This window comes from Sturnira hondurensis, unplaced genomic scaffold (assembly GCF_014824575.4).
Source record: "Sturnira hondurensis isolate 20B ecotype Veracruz unplaced genomic scaffold, ASM1482457v3 Scaffold0006413, whole genome shotgun sequence".
Taxonomy (NCBI): Eukaryota; Metazoa; Chordata; class Mammalia; order Chiroptera; family Phyllostomidae; genus Sturnira; species Sturnira hondurensis.
Genome location: NW_028079044.1, coordinates 52,992,853 through 53,007,689, shown reverse-complemented (window position 1 = coordinate 53,007,689; position 14,837 = coordinate 52,992,853). Strand labels below are relative to the sequence as shown.

The following is a 14,837-nucleotide window of genomic DNA, read 5'->3' as shown; positions in this document are numbered from 1 at the left end:
CAGACCAAAAGGGTCTTTATTTCTCTCTTGAAATAAGCCGCCAACGGGGGCCTGAGGGTCTGTGTCTCTGGTTCTCAAGACATCAAAGGGGAGCGAACTGCCCTGGGGAGAGGTGGGGACAGGACTGGAGCCCCCACCACCCACGACAGGGCCCCGCTGAGCAGGATGGAGGCCAGGCCCAGGAGGAGCCCCGAGCCACGCAGGCACACTGCCCCTTCTATCAACTCCTCGAGGGGCTCATCAGGCAAGATGTCCCTCTCCACGTTGGTCGGCCCTCCATCGTTGCAGGTCATTTTATTGCAGCAGAGAACCCAGTAGAAACTGTTTGTCTTCATACTGGACTTCGGCGCTGGCGGCGGCTGGTGGGCCGCGTACACGAACGAGCAGTTGTCGGTGCAGTTTTTGTAAACGAGGAGTTCTCGGGGGTTCACACCTGAAACGGGGGTGTGGGCAGATGGAAATCACTGCTCTCTCACTGTCTGCTTGCAGACGGCAGAGCGCGCTTCCTCCCCGCCGCCCCCCGCCCCCGCCCGGCCTGCGCTGCGCGCCCACACCTGCCAGCCCCCCCCACCCCCCAACGTGTCTCTGTGCTGCTAGACTCCACCCACTACCGCGTGCGGGGCGTTGCTCTCACGCAGCCAGCTCTGCTCTGGCCCTCCCTGGACAGCACGTGGAAGCTGCTGTTCCAGGGTGGAGCCCTGAGGCAGGGGCGGAGGCACGTGAAGGTGTGCACACATGCAAACGATCCTTTCATTTTGAAAGTCTCAGGCTTCGAGGAAATTTGCAAAGACAGCATGAGGAGTCCCTGCTCTCCTTACAGCCCTTCCCTTGTGTCTCTCTGATGGCTTTGCTGTGGTGCATTTGTCCCCAGAATGAATGACCACGACACAGTCTCATCACGGAGAGTCCACACTTTATTTGGATTTTGTTCATTTCCCCCTCACGTTCTTCTCCTGTTCCAGGACCAGTTGAGGACCCTGCTCTGCACAGGACGTGGGACAGCTTGGACACGCTAGAGTCTCATTGGTGTAGGTGTGGTCAGTGACTGTGCACGTCTGGTCCCAGGAGAGGGCCACCTGCAGTTCCCGCTCTCCCGTGTCTTTGCTGGGCTTCTGTCGGGGTTCCGCCCACACACAGGCAGTGCCAGGTGGTTGCGCAGAGACCAGATGGCCTACGACGCTGACCATCTGCCTCCTCCCAGGAGAAGTCTGTGGAGCCCTGACCTGTAGTCGTAGTGTGTGTCGTCTGCGTGACCGTCTTCTGGAGGCTGTGGGAAGGGGTATGTCTGGCCACCTGACTGTGGCCTTGCCTGCGGTCCCTGAGTTCTGCCGGGGCTTCTCGGTGTGTGCTGAGTCCTGCGTCAGCGGTGCGAATGCGCTTCCATCGCGGTGTCTTTTGGGGAAGTCCTATCCCTTCCCCTCTGTAAAATGTTATTCTTCATGCAAGTAATGTTCTGATCTTAATGTTTACTTCGCCTCAGCGTGTATATAAGAGCATCTTTTGTGCAGTATTTAAATCAGATACAATTTTCTGTATTTTACTTTCAAGCTTTTTACGTTCTTAGTTTAAAGCAGGGGTCCCCAGCCCCCCAACCATGGCTTGTTAGGAGCAGGCCACACGGCCACCTGAGGTCTGCCTTCTGCCTCCCCTGCCCCTGGTCCATGGGAAAAGGTGGGGGACCGCTGGTTTAAAGCATTCCTCTAGGAAACAGAATATATTATTTTTTGTTTGCTCCAAAAGTTTTGGGTTTCCCAATGTAGGAAGTTCAGTATCAACATAACTAACGATGCTAGTTGAACTTTGCCAGTTAACATTTTACTTGGAGATGACTGTGCGTTCGAACGCCATTGCAGGGAGCCCCAAAAGACCCCACGTAACCCCTTCTAGGTCGCTTCCAATGGTGATGTGCGACACTTTAGTAAGACATTCCTACTAACAAGGGTATTACTGTCCAAAGTATGAGAACAAAGGACAGTGTTACCACCACCATCATCCCGCCTACAGACGCACTTGCCTCGTTCACACCCAAATCCCGACCTTGACCTCACAAAAATAAGTCGGAGCATGTTTCTATGAGTTTGTCATTTCTAGAACATAACATAAAAGGAGCTTCCAGCGTGTGCCCTTTGGAGGTTGTCCACTCCACTCAGCAAAATTCTCGGGGTCTCCACTCGAGTTGGGGCGTGTATCAACCCTCTGCTTCCTTGTGCGGGAGTCACACCTCACGGTGCAAATGGGTCCTGGTTTGTCTTCCCCTCACCCACTGAAGGGCATCTGGGATGCTCCAGGTTTGGGGTAGTAACAAAAAAGTCTGTACATACATGTGCATGTTGTTGTGTGGGCTTAAGATTTTTTTAAATGATTTTATTTATTTATTTTTGGAGAGGGCGGGGGAGAAAGAGAGGCAGAGAAACATCAGTGTGTGGTTGCCTCTCCTGTGCTCCCTACTGGGGACCTCGCCCACAGCCCAAGCATGTGCCCTGACGGGGAATCGAACTGGCCACCCTTTGGTTTGCAGGCTGGCATTCAACCCACTGAGCCACACCGGCCGGGGCAGGGCTTAAGTTTTAATTGCTTGGGGCAAACACCCAGAGGTGCAATTTGGGGGATTATGGTAGCTGCATGTTTAGTTTCTGAAGAAACGATCACACTGTTCTCCCTAAGGCTGCACCGTTGTCCCTTGTCATTGGCAGTGACCGAGTAATCTGGGGTCTTTGCATCCTGGCCAGCAATGTGGCCACTCTCACTAGGGATAACTAACTGCCATTTTAACTGGATTATCCCAGAGGCTACAGAGTCCACTCTGCTCACTAGCTCCTCACATAAGGAGGCCGGCCACATTGTCACTGCTGACCCTGAGCGTTCTGTCTGTGCTCAGTCTCTGCGTCCTTCATGGCTCCGCAGTGGCGTGGACTTCCTCCCAGCTTGGAGCCCTCTGAACGAGGCCTTCGGGGTGCAAGGCCTCTGAGACTGGTGGAGCTTGCAAACTGCCAACCCGCCTTCCACTGGTCATGGAGGGACAGCACGTCAGAGAGCGCTGCCTCACCTCAGATGCCAACAACGTCTTTCTCGGCGGTTCCTTCTGTCACTGCAGACTCTGGCCTTGCATGCCGAGGCCCATGGCCCGAGTGGGCGGGCCCCTTGTGAGGCCAGAGGAGTGGGTCAGGCCCATTGGCCTGCAGGGGTGAGGAAGCTCTTCCTCGGCCACTGGTCTTACACCTTTGTTGAAAACGGCATGGGCACATCTGTGCGGGGATGTTTCTTGGTCCCGTTCTGTCCAACAGACGACGTGTTTGTCCACTGGCCAGGGCCCCACTGATTCCACACACAGTGGACGCTCAGTCTCCAACATTCGAAAATTTTCCATGGAGGTTTTTTGCTTACTACCCTGCACAGCCACGGAAATCTGCAAAGACCCCGAAGAGGGAGAGCCCAGCGTCCCAGCACTCTCGGGTCTCGCAGGGCGCTCCCACCAGTGCTTCGTCCCCGTGTCCATCGGGGCCACTCAGGGAGACGGCACCACCACGGCTACTCTGCAGTGCATGGCATTGAACCCAGGTGGTCTGGCTTCCACCATGGTGGGAGGTGCTGAGAAAGAGGTTGCGAGGAGGTGGAATCAGAGGGCCAGCCCAGAGCCAGGCCCACTCGGCACGGGGAGCAGGGTGGAGGAGTCACACTTTGCAGGAAGGCATCAGAGCCGTGTGCCTCTGCTGTTCAGTGCTGGCCAGCGCAGTGCACACCCCTGAGCTCTCGCTCTCGCGCACCCTCAGAGCGCCTGCTGCCTGTGGAGCCACTGGGGTCTGACCTGCTCTCAGGGGAGCAGCCCCCGCGGTGGGGACAAGCTGAGTGGGGTAAGAGTGAGGACAGCCTGGGGCCCCCTGGTGCCCACCGTTGCAGAAGACACTGCAACTGTGTCAGACCACCAGAACCTTTGCGAGGCAGGGTTTCTGCTTCACCTATGCCTGGCCATGCTTGCCCAAGCTCTCTCTGGGCCACTCAAATCCAGAGCCCTGTGGGGCTAAGCCTCCGGGACGTCCTCCGGCCCTCTTCAGGTGCAGCGGGCCCTGAGTGGCGACACACGGCATGACGCAGCCGGCTGGCCTTCTGTGAACTTTGAGGGCCAAGGGTCCGCTTCAGAGAGGCTGCCACTTCGAAGGGGCCATCTCCAAAAGACACAGTGCCAGCCACCAGCACAGATACAGAGGCCCCCTGCCAGGCTCCTTTGTTTTGGCAATCATGGCTTCCAGAGCTGACCAGTAGGGTCCCTTGTTTTTTCTCTCCCTTCCCTTTAAATTCCAGTGTTATACTTAAAATTCACCCACAAAAAATGGGTCCTAGAAACCTCAGGCCCCATGCCCAACCCTTAGGGAGAACGATCACACTGAAAAAAGCAGAACCTTAGGCCCTTGCCTGTGAGCGCCCTCTGGAGCCATAGCCTCAACCTCTCAGTGTGCCCCCAGGCCTGCCCTGGAAGTCCCAGGACTGGTCCAGCCACACACTAGATGCTGACAGGCCAAGACCTGCCAGAAACAGGTGCCCTCAGTGCCTGCCTGTCCCACGTAGGCAGATGCCCCCAGGGTGACGATCAGTAGAGAGCGAGCAGGCATCAGAGGGTTGGTCTGTAGGGATTCTGACCCAGACTGGCACGTGGAGGGACAAAGAACTCACAGACATTGGGGACCATGGGCTCACATGGGGGCCCGAGTGGGCCCAGACCAGGCTCCCTGCCCGTTAATGAGACACTGGCCTCTGGCTGTGCAGTTCCCCAGGCTGGGGCCCCGGGGGAGGGGCGCCTTTGTCAGAGCACAGGTGCCTCCAAGTAAGAGCCAAAAGCATCTAGGAAGATGGGGCTTGTCCCTGACATCTCATGTGGCCTAGCGATGTGGGGGGCACTGTGTCAGGAGTGCCTGCTGTGTCACTTCTTGGCCCTCCTCAGCTGGAAGCCCCTCCAGAGACCGCACTCCAGGGACCAGGAGGAACCGTGGCCACACTGGGGCATCCGCACACAGGCCCGAGGACCACCCGGGAGGAAGGTCGGTAGGTTCGGCCACACTTCTAGCCCCGGGACACTGGGGAGCTGCGTCCGATGCCAGCACACCTCCCAGGGCGTGAGGCTCACACTGCTCTCTCCTGGGTGGAGCCCAGAGTCTGGCAACACGCTCTCTGTGTGGGGACAGAGCGGGCCAGGGGCGACATGTGGAGGAAAAGCGGTCTCTCTCTGGAAACTGCCTGTGCCAGTGCTCGGGGAGGCGACTGGGCACTGACCAGAAGACACACGAGCAGACACTTACGGATAGAGAGTGTCAGGCAGCGCCTCGTCTCATAGGGGCAGGTCCTCAGCGTAGGGCATTGGAAGGTGTTTATGACCACGCAGTCGTAGCACTTCATGTTGTAGGTCCCTGAGAGGAGTGAGAGCGTGGCTGAGCTCTGAGCACACAGGCACTGCCCGCCTTGCCATCAGACCTGCCACCAGCGATCCCCCGGGCCCCCCTCACCTAACCCCATCTTCCCTGGCCTCTGAGGATAGCCTGAGGCCCACAAACAACAGCCCGCAGTGGGCTCTGAGTCTGGGCAGGACTAGCCTGTGCCAAGGCCAGGCACACCAGGAGCTGTGTGTGTTCCTGCGGCGACCGGGGCGCTGGCCCTGGGCTCTGCAGCTTCTGCCAGTCCATCCAGGGTGCCCTCCAGCACCTGCCTGGATTCAGCCACCCCATCTGCATGCAGCGGGAGTCGCCTGGCAGGCCTCCAGGTCAGGTGCTTTGGGGAGAGGGGGCCACCTCCCCTATGCTCTCCTACCTAAGGACACTCTGTACATCCCCCCTGTGACCACCGAGTGCTCCCGCCAGGGGGCGCCCAGCCGCCAGGGTGATGGCAACTCCACTCCAGAGACCGGACACTTACACCTCCGCACAGACAACTCGGTGTCCCCAGCTCTGGCAGTTGCGTCAGTGTCCACCAGCGTCAGCACCGAGGCCAGCAGCACCGCCCCGAGCAGCAGCATCTTGTGCAGGAGCCTGAGCCTGTAGGTGAGGGCACCCGTGTGCAGATCAGCCAGAGCAGGGCTCCTCCGCGGTGTTCTGCAGCCCCGAGGCCGTGCGGGCGGGGGCGGGGCGGGGCCTGCTCCCCTGCGGAGCCAGCGGCTGGACCCCTCCAAGGGCGCTGGGACGGCCCCACTCGGCCTGGTCCGAGGGCCGCCGCCCCGCTCCCGCACAGCCGACCCGAGGCTGCGGCCCAACCTGTGGGCCTCGCGCCCACGATGCTCCCACTCCTTCGGGAATCCTCACCCGGCCAAGCTCCCCGACCGCCTGGAACCTTCCCTCCACCCAGCACCGCCCACCTGCCTGCTGCGCCCCCAGACCTCTGGAACGTTCCACGCCAGCCGAGGCCGCCAACGGGGCGGAGAAGCTTCCAACGCGCCAACGACCCCGGAGCCGCGCGAAGCATGCCGGGAGCAGCTCCGGCCCCAGGGGGCCCCGCTCCCAGAAGTCCCCGCGCTCGTTGCCCCAGGCCCGGCTCCCGCACCGCCAGCCGCGAAGGTTCCAGAAGCTTCCAGAAGGTTCCAGCAGGTGTGGGCGCGTCGCAGGGGCTCGGACTGCAGCCTCGGGTCAGTTGTGCGGGACCTGGGTGGCGGGGACGGAGGCCCAGCGCTCCCAGAGGGGTCCCGGTCCCGGCCCCGCCTCCGCCTCCGCCTCCGCCTCCGACCCCGTCCCCTCCAGGGTCTCTGCACCAGAGTGAAACCCCTCCACCCCCAAGCCCGGGCCTGGGCTCCCACACAGCGCCCCACACGAGGTGCGGCAGCCCCCACTCTGGCCACACCCGCAGGGCACCGCCCCTCCCCCACCTGCCTAGTGGGGTGGAATGTCAGAATGAGGAACCGCCCCTCCCCCACCCCACCCCACCCCCACCCCCCCGGGCCTCCCCCGGGCCGCGTCCAGTGGGCTCAGGGCTCCCAGACTTACCCTTGTGCCCTGTAGGTTCTGGGGGCACCATAGCCGCCCGAGCAGGTCAGGCGTGGCCTGCTCAAAGCAGCCCCGGGACACCGGTATTTGTTATCTTTCGGTTAGTAAGCACCGTCCCCGATGAAGTCCCCAGACCTTGTGTGACTGAGCGGTCCTATACCCTTTTAAACGCCACCCTCGCCCGTTTTCCCCATGTGACTGCCACAGCCGCAGACCGCCCCACCAGGTTCGCAGCCGGGGGCGGTGGGCGCCCGGGGCCTCTCGTTCGGGTGTGCTGGGCTCTGAATTTGGGTCCTCAAGAGTAGGGTGGGGTCTGGCTTAGACTACACGGAGCACGTTTTTAATCTGGCGTTTTATTTAACTTGTTCTGGAGGTTAAGTCGGAAGGTCAGCCACGGCCCACAGGCCGCCATCGGCGAAGTACTTCCTGCCTACTCACCCACCTGTTCCCCAGTTTGCCTCCTTGTCTGATTCCTCTCAGAAACCGCCCCACCTCCTCCTGCAGACAGTGGCCAATTTGCCTGCTGTGACTCGTGCGGTATGTCTCATGGGAACATTCCTTTCCTTACCCGAGCTCACCGAAGTCTTGTTTCCTTCCGGAAGTTTCATGGCTTTGTAGTTAAGTAAGCTCTATAGCTTAGAGTTAGATCTGATACATTTCACACTGGTTTTTACACGTGATAGGAGGTAAGAGGAGAGTCAAATATTTGTTTTTGCCTTTTAAACTTTTTTTGGGGGGGGATGTATCTTGCATAGTTTGCATGTGGTCGCTCATTTGCTACAGAGGCCGTCCCCTTTTCCTAACTGCCCAGTGACCACCGTGGGGATGGGCAAGAGTTCAGTTGCAGATCAGCAGGCCCTGTGACGACCGCTGTCATTGCTGGGAAACGGCCCTGCTGTGCCCTGCTCGTGCGAGACCCTCAGGGAGAGTTGCAGCTTTACTCAGGGAATGAGAACCATGCAAACCACTCAGCTGTTCTCTAAAGGAGGCTCTGGGAGTGCGCCGAGCTGCGTCCCGGCCACGGGTGCCCCCAGCTGTGAAGCAGCAGCAGCCTCAGCAGGGTGGTCTCCGGGGGCTGCAGAGCAGAGGAAGCAGGGGCAGCGCCTGCCTGGTGGGGTGGAGTGTCAGAATGAGGAACATTCCAGAGGGGGCAGTGTTGGGGAGCCTATGGGCTGTGGGGCCAGCAGGCCACCTAGGCAGGGAGTTGGCTGCAGGGAATCTGGGCCATCCTGTGCACTTGTGCAGGTGCCCTGTGGGGGTGTCCTGGGTGATGGGTGCAGAGGGAGCAAAGGCGCGGGGGGAAGGTATGGGCTGTGGGGTGAAAGGGCCCATACCTTCCCCCGGAGATTCTGAGAGAGCAGGACCTCAGGGCAGGGGGTGGGGAGCCCGGTGCAGCCTTCGGGAGGTGGTGGGGGGTGGCAGGGACACCTGCTGAGAAGGTGTGCTTGGGAAGGTGTGGGTGAATGCACAGAGTGCGCGGTCCTTGGGGATGGAGGGACTTTGGTAGTGGTGATAAGCCAGTCACCACCAACAGGGCATGCCTGGCTCGGGCCCAAGAGTGAGGAGCAGGCAGGGGTCCCAGCATCAGTGGCAGTGGGCTTTGCCTGCAATGGACACACAGGTACCAGAGATGACCAAGTGGCCCTGCTTTTCACGTCCAGGGCCAGGCAGTGCTGGAAATGTCGGTCTTCCTTGCTCTTCTCCTGGTCATGGGCCTGCCTTGGGTGGAGATGAACGTCACCGTCATTGGGAGACAGCGTGAGTCCTGCCCTAATAGAGCCAACAGGAGGCGATGATGCTGGAGTTGGGATGCAGGGCCTGGGGGACCGGACCAGGAGAAGGTCCTGTGGGCCAGGACCATGGGTGGGACGGGCATGTGGGAGCCGACACCAACACACCGAGTTCTCTGTTCCTGGAACCATAGAACGTGAGGCACCAGGGTGCGTGTGTGCTCGCCCAGGGGAGCTGGTGCTGTGCGGTGTGTCCCCGGGGCATGTCTGGGTGCAGGTGTGTGAGAGAGCACCGCATGGAAGACCGAGAACTCGGGTGGGCAGGCTGGGGGCCGTGGGAAGAGGGGACCCGCTGGAGGAGGGAGGGTGTGTGTGGCGGCTGTCCCTGTGGCCGTCTGCAGAATGGTCGTGGCCCACTTTCCTTTTTATTCCTTCTCTCAGAGGCCCTGACCTGTCACGTCTGTGAGAGAGAAAATGACTTCGGATGTGTAAACCCAAGAGACTGCCCCGCAAACACTGAATTCTGCTCTACTGCGGCCGTGAGTAAGTGTCTTGAGCACCCCTGGGTCACAGAGGCAGGTCCACAGAGCACCTTCAGGAGGGAGGGTCTGCCTCGCGTCACTCAGCTGATGGGTGAGTGACGCGAAAGGGACCTTTCCCTTGAGTTTGGAGGAGCAAGTCCTGAGAAGCCAGGAGAGGGTAAGCAGCTTGTGCAGGACAGGGACGCCTTAGGGGCACACATGTCACCGGTCGGTCAGTTTGGCATATGGGAAGAAGAAAAGAGGAGAGGTTCTGTTCACTCATCTCTAAATGGCAAGTCTCAGTCATGTCGCCATCCCACTGAGAACAGCTCTTATAGGAGACGGACAGGAGGAGGGACCATGGTGTGCAGTGTGTTCTGGGAGGCCCAGCACTGGCCCCTGCGGTGTCCCGCCGAGGCCTTGCCAGGGTTGCAGAACTGGGGTTCAGTTCTTGAGCTGCTCTGGGCAGGACGGGAGAGTCTCCATGTCCCTAGAAACGTGTGGGGGCTGCGTCAAGGCTAAGCGCCACCAGAGCCTCACGTGGAGTTTATAACTTAAGTGCGGAGATGATCTACACAGCGACACGGCCGAGCTGATGTCACGGGTAGCCCGGCAGGCCAGCGCCGAGCTGAGCCCACAGCAGGCTCTCGGCCCCAGCGCTCCCGCGTGCCCTGCGCAGCATGCAAGGTGGCTGGGAGTCCCTGGCTCTCATGTGTCTGCCCGTGGTCACAGAGGCTGGCCTGGCCCTGTGATTGAGAAGCTGAGGTCCAAGCTGCCTGTCTACTCCCAGACGGAGCCCCCAGACCAGGCTCCCCATGCACATGGTCAGGCCAGGCCTGGGGTGTCTGGTGCCACCCTGCACATGCGCCAGTGCCCCCAGAAGCAGCTGAGACCCAAATGTCTGTGTCTGTTCCCGCCTGGTGGTGCTCCAGCCTTCCCTCGGGTGCTCTCTAGCACGTGGCTTCCGGGTGGGGGAGGAGGGCATGGGAAGGGCCCTGGTGGAGCAGAGACAGGCAGCAACGGCGCTGGTGTCCCTGCTTTCACTTGACGTTGTTCCTTTCTCTCTGTGTGCCTTCATTTCCTGTCAGGGGTGTTTCCGCGCTTCTTCTATGTCTCAAAGCAGTGCTCCAAGTACTGTCCCGTGATTGCATCGTCGTCAGCTGCCGCTGACAAGTCCTTCGTCCTGGAAAAGCCCATGCCCTTCATCTACGTGCGCTGCTGTCAGGGGCATCTGTGCAACTCCGAGTCCCTGAACGCCACGGACTTCACGGAGTTCAGAGGGGCCGGGCGAGCCCCCGAGGTGTGGAGCGGCAGTGCCGGGCTGGCGCTGTTCCTGGCGCTTGGCTCTGAGTCCCTGGGCCTCAGGCCGTCCTGAGCTGCATGTGGGCCAGGGCCGGGGCCTCTGGCACTGTGCACGGGAAGCTGACTGTCACAGGCGGGGCGGGGGGAGGCTGTGCATTAAACTTGTTTTCTCTTGACTGATGTGTGGTCTCACTTCCGCGGGCCCTGGAATTGGAGGCAGGACAGACCTGGGGCTGTGGCCGCAGCTGGCATCCAGAGCCAGTCCACTCCCTCCTGACAGCAAGGTCGTGTGTTGGTGCCTCTCTGAAACCGAGCCTTGTGACTTCTGGCTGTCGGCCATGCTCTTCTCTCCCTGTTCCAGGGCTGCAGTAAAGGGGATGGGGGGCTGTGTGCCACTCCTGAAGAGTAGTGTGTGGGCTCCGGACCTTCGGGGGACACAGGGTCAGTGCAGGAGGCAGCAGGACTTGGGTGTGAAGGACCCCTCAGCATGGGACAGGGACATCAGCCTGTTCTCATGAGGGAGGCCTGGGGCTGCTCTTCTCCCACTCTCCCTACCAGACTCCAGGAGACGGAAGAGAAGGGATTCTATGCAATGAACCTGGAACCTGGACTTCAGCCACCACTGGCAGTCTGCGCAGACTCACAGATGCCTGGTCGGGCCTGCGTCTGTCCTACATCCGAACCTTGGCCAGGGCCACAGCAGCAAGTTCGCAGTCCAGGGGCCTGGGACGTTCCTGGAACTAGGGTGTGGGTGGCCCCTTTCCTTTCCGGCAACCTCTTGGCCTCCAGTCGTGCATCCACAGCACGGAGGAGGGTCCAGGGCTGAGCTCTGCCGACCTGCAGGCAACAGTTGGCCCAGGGATTGTCACCCTCTGGCTGGAGGCAGCAGTGGGCAGCTTGGCCTTTCCACCCTTGCGAAGCTGGAAGGCCCCGTGTCCCCTGGGGCCGAAGGGGCCCCCCCAGAGGGGTATCCTGTGAGGGGGTCCCCGAGGGAGAGGATGGATATGGTTGCCACACTGAAAACTGCAGCCAGCGCAGCCGCCAGGTGAGGAAGAAGCAGTTCCAGCTGGCGTGGAGAACTGCCGGCGGGAAGCTGAGCATGGTGAACCAGGAGCACACCGGAAATAGCACATGGCTGCTCCTGTGCCCTCTGGCGCCCGCTGGACGCGGGCCCCGGGCTGGGACACTCTGGGGTGCAGAGCGCGGCAGGGGCTGGAGGCCGGCGGGTGTGGTGGCGTCGCCAGCCACAGTAGACACAGGGTGGAGGAGCTTCCAAAACAGGCGTGAAAGTGGCAGTGCCTCCAGAGCCCGAATGGGCCGTCCGCTGGTGGGAACGCCCTTGCAGCTCAGACCCCTACTTGGCAGGGTGGCCCTGGGCAAGTGCGAAACCCCCTGCTTGAGGCCGTCGCTCAGAGGTGCCCCTGTGTCCCCTCTTGTCCCTGTGAGTTTCCCCGGTTTGTCACATGCTTGTCCCAGCTTACGATTCTCTGCTATTCTCAAAGAAACTCATTTTGCTGGTGAAATGGGTGTTTACTTTGTTTTATTTGTTAGGACAGCACAAGAAAATGCCGGCACATGTGACCGAGACCTTTTCAAAGGGCGAAGGGAAACCGATGGGCTGGCTGCTTCTGGGCACGCCTGCATCTGGGAACACAGACTCACAGGGGGCAGTTTGTGTGACGTTCCTGAAAGGAGGCAGACTTCCTCAGACCACCCACAGGGCTCCAGCCGCAGCGCAGGGTGGGCGCGTGCGCGTGCCCGGGAGGGTGAACGTGCAGGGCGCGCTGAGCTCTGCTCCTCCGCCCCCCGCTGGTCAGATCTGCCCCGCCTTCGCCTTGCAGGTGGCGGAACCAGGGCTCCGCTGGGCGCAGACTTCCAACTTGCCACGAGAGTAGTTGCCACCCCGTTCTGTGGGACACTTTGTAGACAAGAAATGGAAGACAGCGCCCCATAGGGTCAGGGGCCTTCCCGTACTGGGAAGATCTCCCACCTGGCAGGTCTGTGGGAAGCGTGTGCAGAGTGTCCGGCCAGATGGAACGGCACACAGCAACCGGGACTGGAACGGGAAGTCCTGGGCAGGTCATTGCGGGCCTTCCCTGCCCCAGTTCTGGTCGCCCCGTCAGGGCCACACGCACACGTGGAGCTTAAGAGACATGTTTGTTTTTTAAGCAAAAGGACCAGTTCCTGTTGAATATTCAGATAACCCAAACAATGGCGCGGGCCTGTGTGGACCTGGGCGGTGGGAAGTGGGTGGTGTGTCCGAGACCCATGCCCAGCTTTGCAGACTTTGTTCAGGACCACTGGTCACCCAGGATGGGGGCGCTGCCACTCGCCACGCACCCCACGTGGCTGTTGAGGTCTGGAAAGGTGGCTAGTGCGCCAGAGGAACTGCATTTTAGATGTTATTTAATTTCATTGTACTTTAAATGGTGACCCTGGACTCCAGGTGATGTCGGAACACAACTCTAAGGGACCCGAAATGCCCGCGTCTTGCCGTTCCTTGCATTTTTAACATTTAACCAGGAAAAGAGTACATCCCTGACCTCCTGCTAGTCCGAACCAGCTGTTGTCTGCCCAGCTTTCCCTGTTGTCTGTGCTCAGGGCCTGGGCGGCCTCGGTGTGCCTGCTTTTTCCAGCTCACGGGCGCCACCTACTGGTGGGAGGGTTCTAGTTTGCGCCCCAGCCTCCTTGCAGGGGTGACGGAGCTGCTGGGGCCCCCGAGGACGCCCCGCCCCCCGCTGGAGGATCTGCCTGCAGGGCAGCCACAGGGCTGGCCACTAGCAGGCTGCCCCCCCCAGCCCCCCCTTTCCTTCTGCCTCACTTTCCCACTTGCCTCTCACTCTCTGCCCCTCCTCCTGCTCTGCCCACTGGGGGTGGGGGGTGGGGTGACCTTGGTGATGTGCTTGCTGAAGCCAGTTCAGCTTTTAGGAAGTTGGGAGAGCTTTTGTTAAGGACACTCACTTGAGTTCAATTACATCAACTTACACTGGAATAAATTTACATGAAAAGAATGGTCGCATTCAACAGCTACACCTCTGGTGGTTTCACCAGTGTACTGTCCTGAGGTTTTCTGCATCGGGTCTATGTGACGAGCACACTGAAATAGCAACTGGCTGCCTCTTCCCCGCACTGTGCACCTTGTCACCGTGGCCTCGGGAAGTCAGCGTGGGGGGCGGGTCGAACCACAGGAGCCCGCTCAATGTCAGGGTTTGACTCCCTGTCTTGTTGATTGTTTGGGCCTGGGAAGGTGGTGCAGGAAAACGAGCCCCACAGTGCGGGGTGTCCGTGCCGGGCACCGCACAGTGAGGGGTGTTCTTCCAGAATTTGAAAACGTCCCTGAGCTGCACAAAGAATTCACACACGTCACTGATGGAGGAGTCCCCACATGTGTCACCTCTGCTGTCCCCTCTCCGAGGAATCATTAACACAAATAGAAACCTCAGGCAGTTCATGTCAGAACAGGCACCTTGCTGGGGACACAGGGTGGGCGGTGCCGGCAGCTGGGAGAGTTCACAACAAACAGCGTTGTGCAACCTCTTATTGTTGGCGGACTGTATGCTGCGTCCCCTTCACTTGGGCAGCATCTGCGGCGAGCTCACATACCTGTGCAGATGTGCGGTTTCTCCAGTGAGCTGCCCCTCCGAGTGTTGGTGGCCCCTCCCAGCCCCCTGTGTCTGCAGATGTCCCTCTCCTCCTCCTCCCTCTCACCCCCCTCCATGGTACTCCTTTGTGCTTCCACTGGCTGGTCCCTCCTGACCCTCCAATCTACAGTCCTTCAGCTAAGGGCGCAGTAGGTGGCCATCTCCACGATAGATGGTGCACTCTACTCGGTGGGCACTGTGCCTGTAGAGACACACTATCCCCAGAACCTTCTGGGCTCCTGAGGTCTGGGCCACCGCCACCCAGACTTTGTACCCAAGAGACTAGGACGCTGTTTGACCATCAGGGCCAGCCTGGAGGAAGCCCTCCCCACCTCCGGCTGCAGAGACTGAATGGCCCTCCAGCTAAGGAGCTCCAGAGTCACGCCGTGGACCTGGGCCCTGCGACACCCAGTCCAGGCTCCCCTCCCACTGCAGCTCCTAGAGACTGCGTGCCCTTGGCGGGGACGTGTTGGGTTCAGCTTCCACTCCCGTCAGCCAGGGCAGGCCACATGCAGACAGACGTCTCAGCGTCTGCAGCTGCCCCAAGGGGCCCGTCACTGCTGGGACCCAGGGCGCTCCCACTGCTGTGTGCTGGGCATCAAGGAGGCACACTCAAGTCCCCAGAAGCGGACCCGAGATGAGGCTGGAGAGCAAACTCAGGCAGGGCGGGGGGGGGGGGTCTCA

At 60.3% G+C, this 14,837-nt stretch overlaps 1 protein-coding gene across 1 annotated transcript; it reads right to left on the bottom strand.

Annotated features, from left to right (window-relative positions):
- Positions 1-7,043, bottom strand: LOC118988722 (glycosyl-phosphatidylinositol-anchored molecule-like protein). Its single transcript, XM_037048641.1, has 5 exons — positions 6,960-7,043; positions 6,359-6,620; positions 5,902-6,020; positions 5,292-5,399; positions 1-433 (listed from the first exon to the last, which is right to left on the bottom strand). The coding sequence occupies exons 1-5, from the start codon at positions 6,988-6,990 to the stop codon at positions 75-77; spliced, it is 879 nt and encodes a 292-aa protein (XP_036904536.1). The 5' UTR covers positions 6,991-7,043; the 3' UTR covers positions 1-74.
- Positions 7,044-14,837: the final 7,794 nt, after the last annotated feature.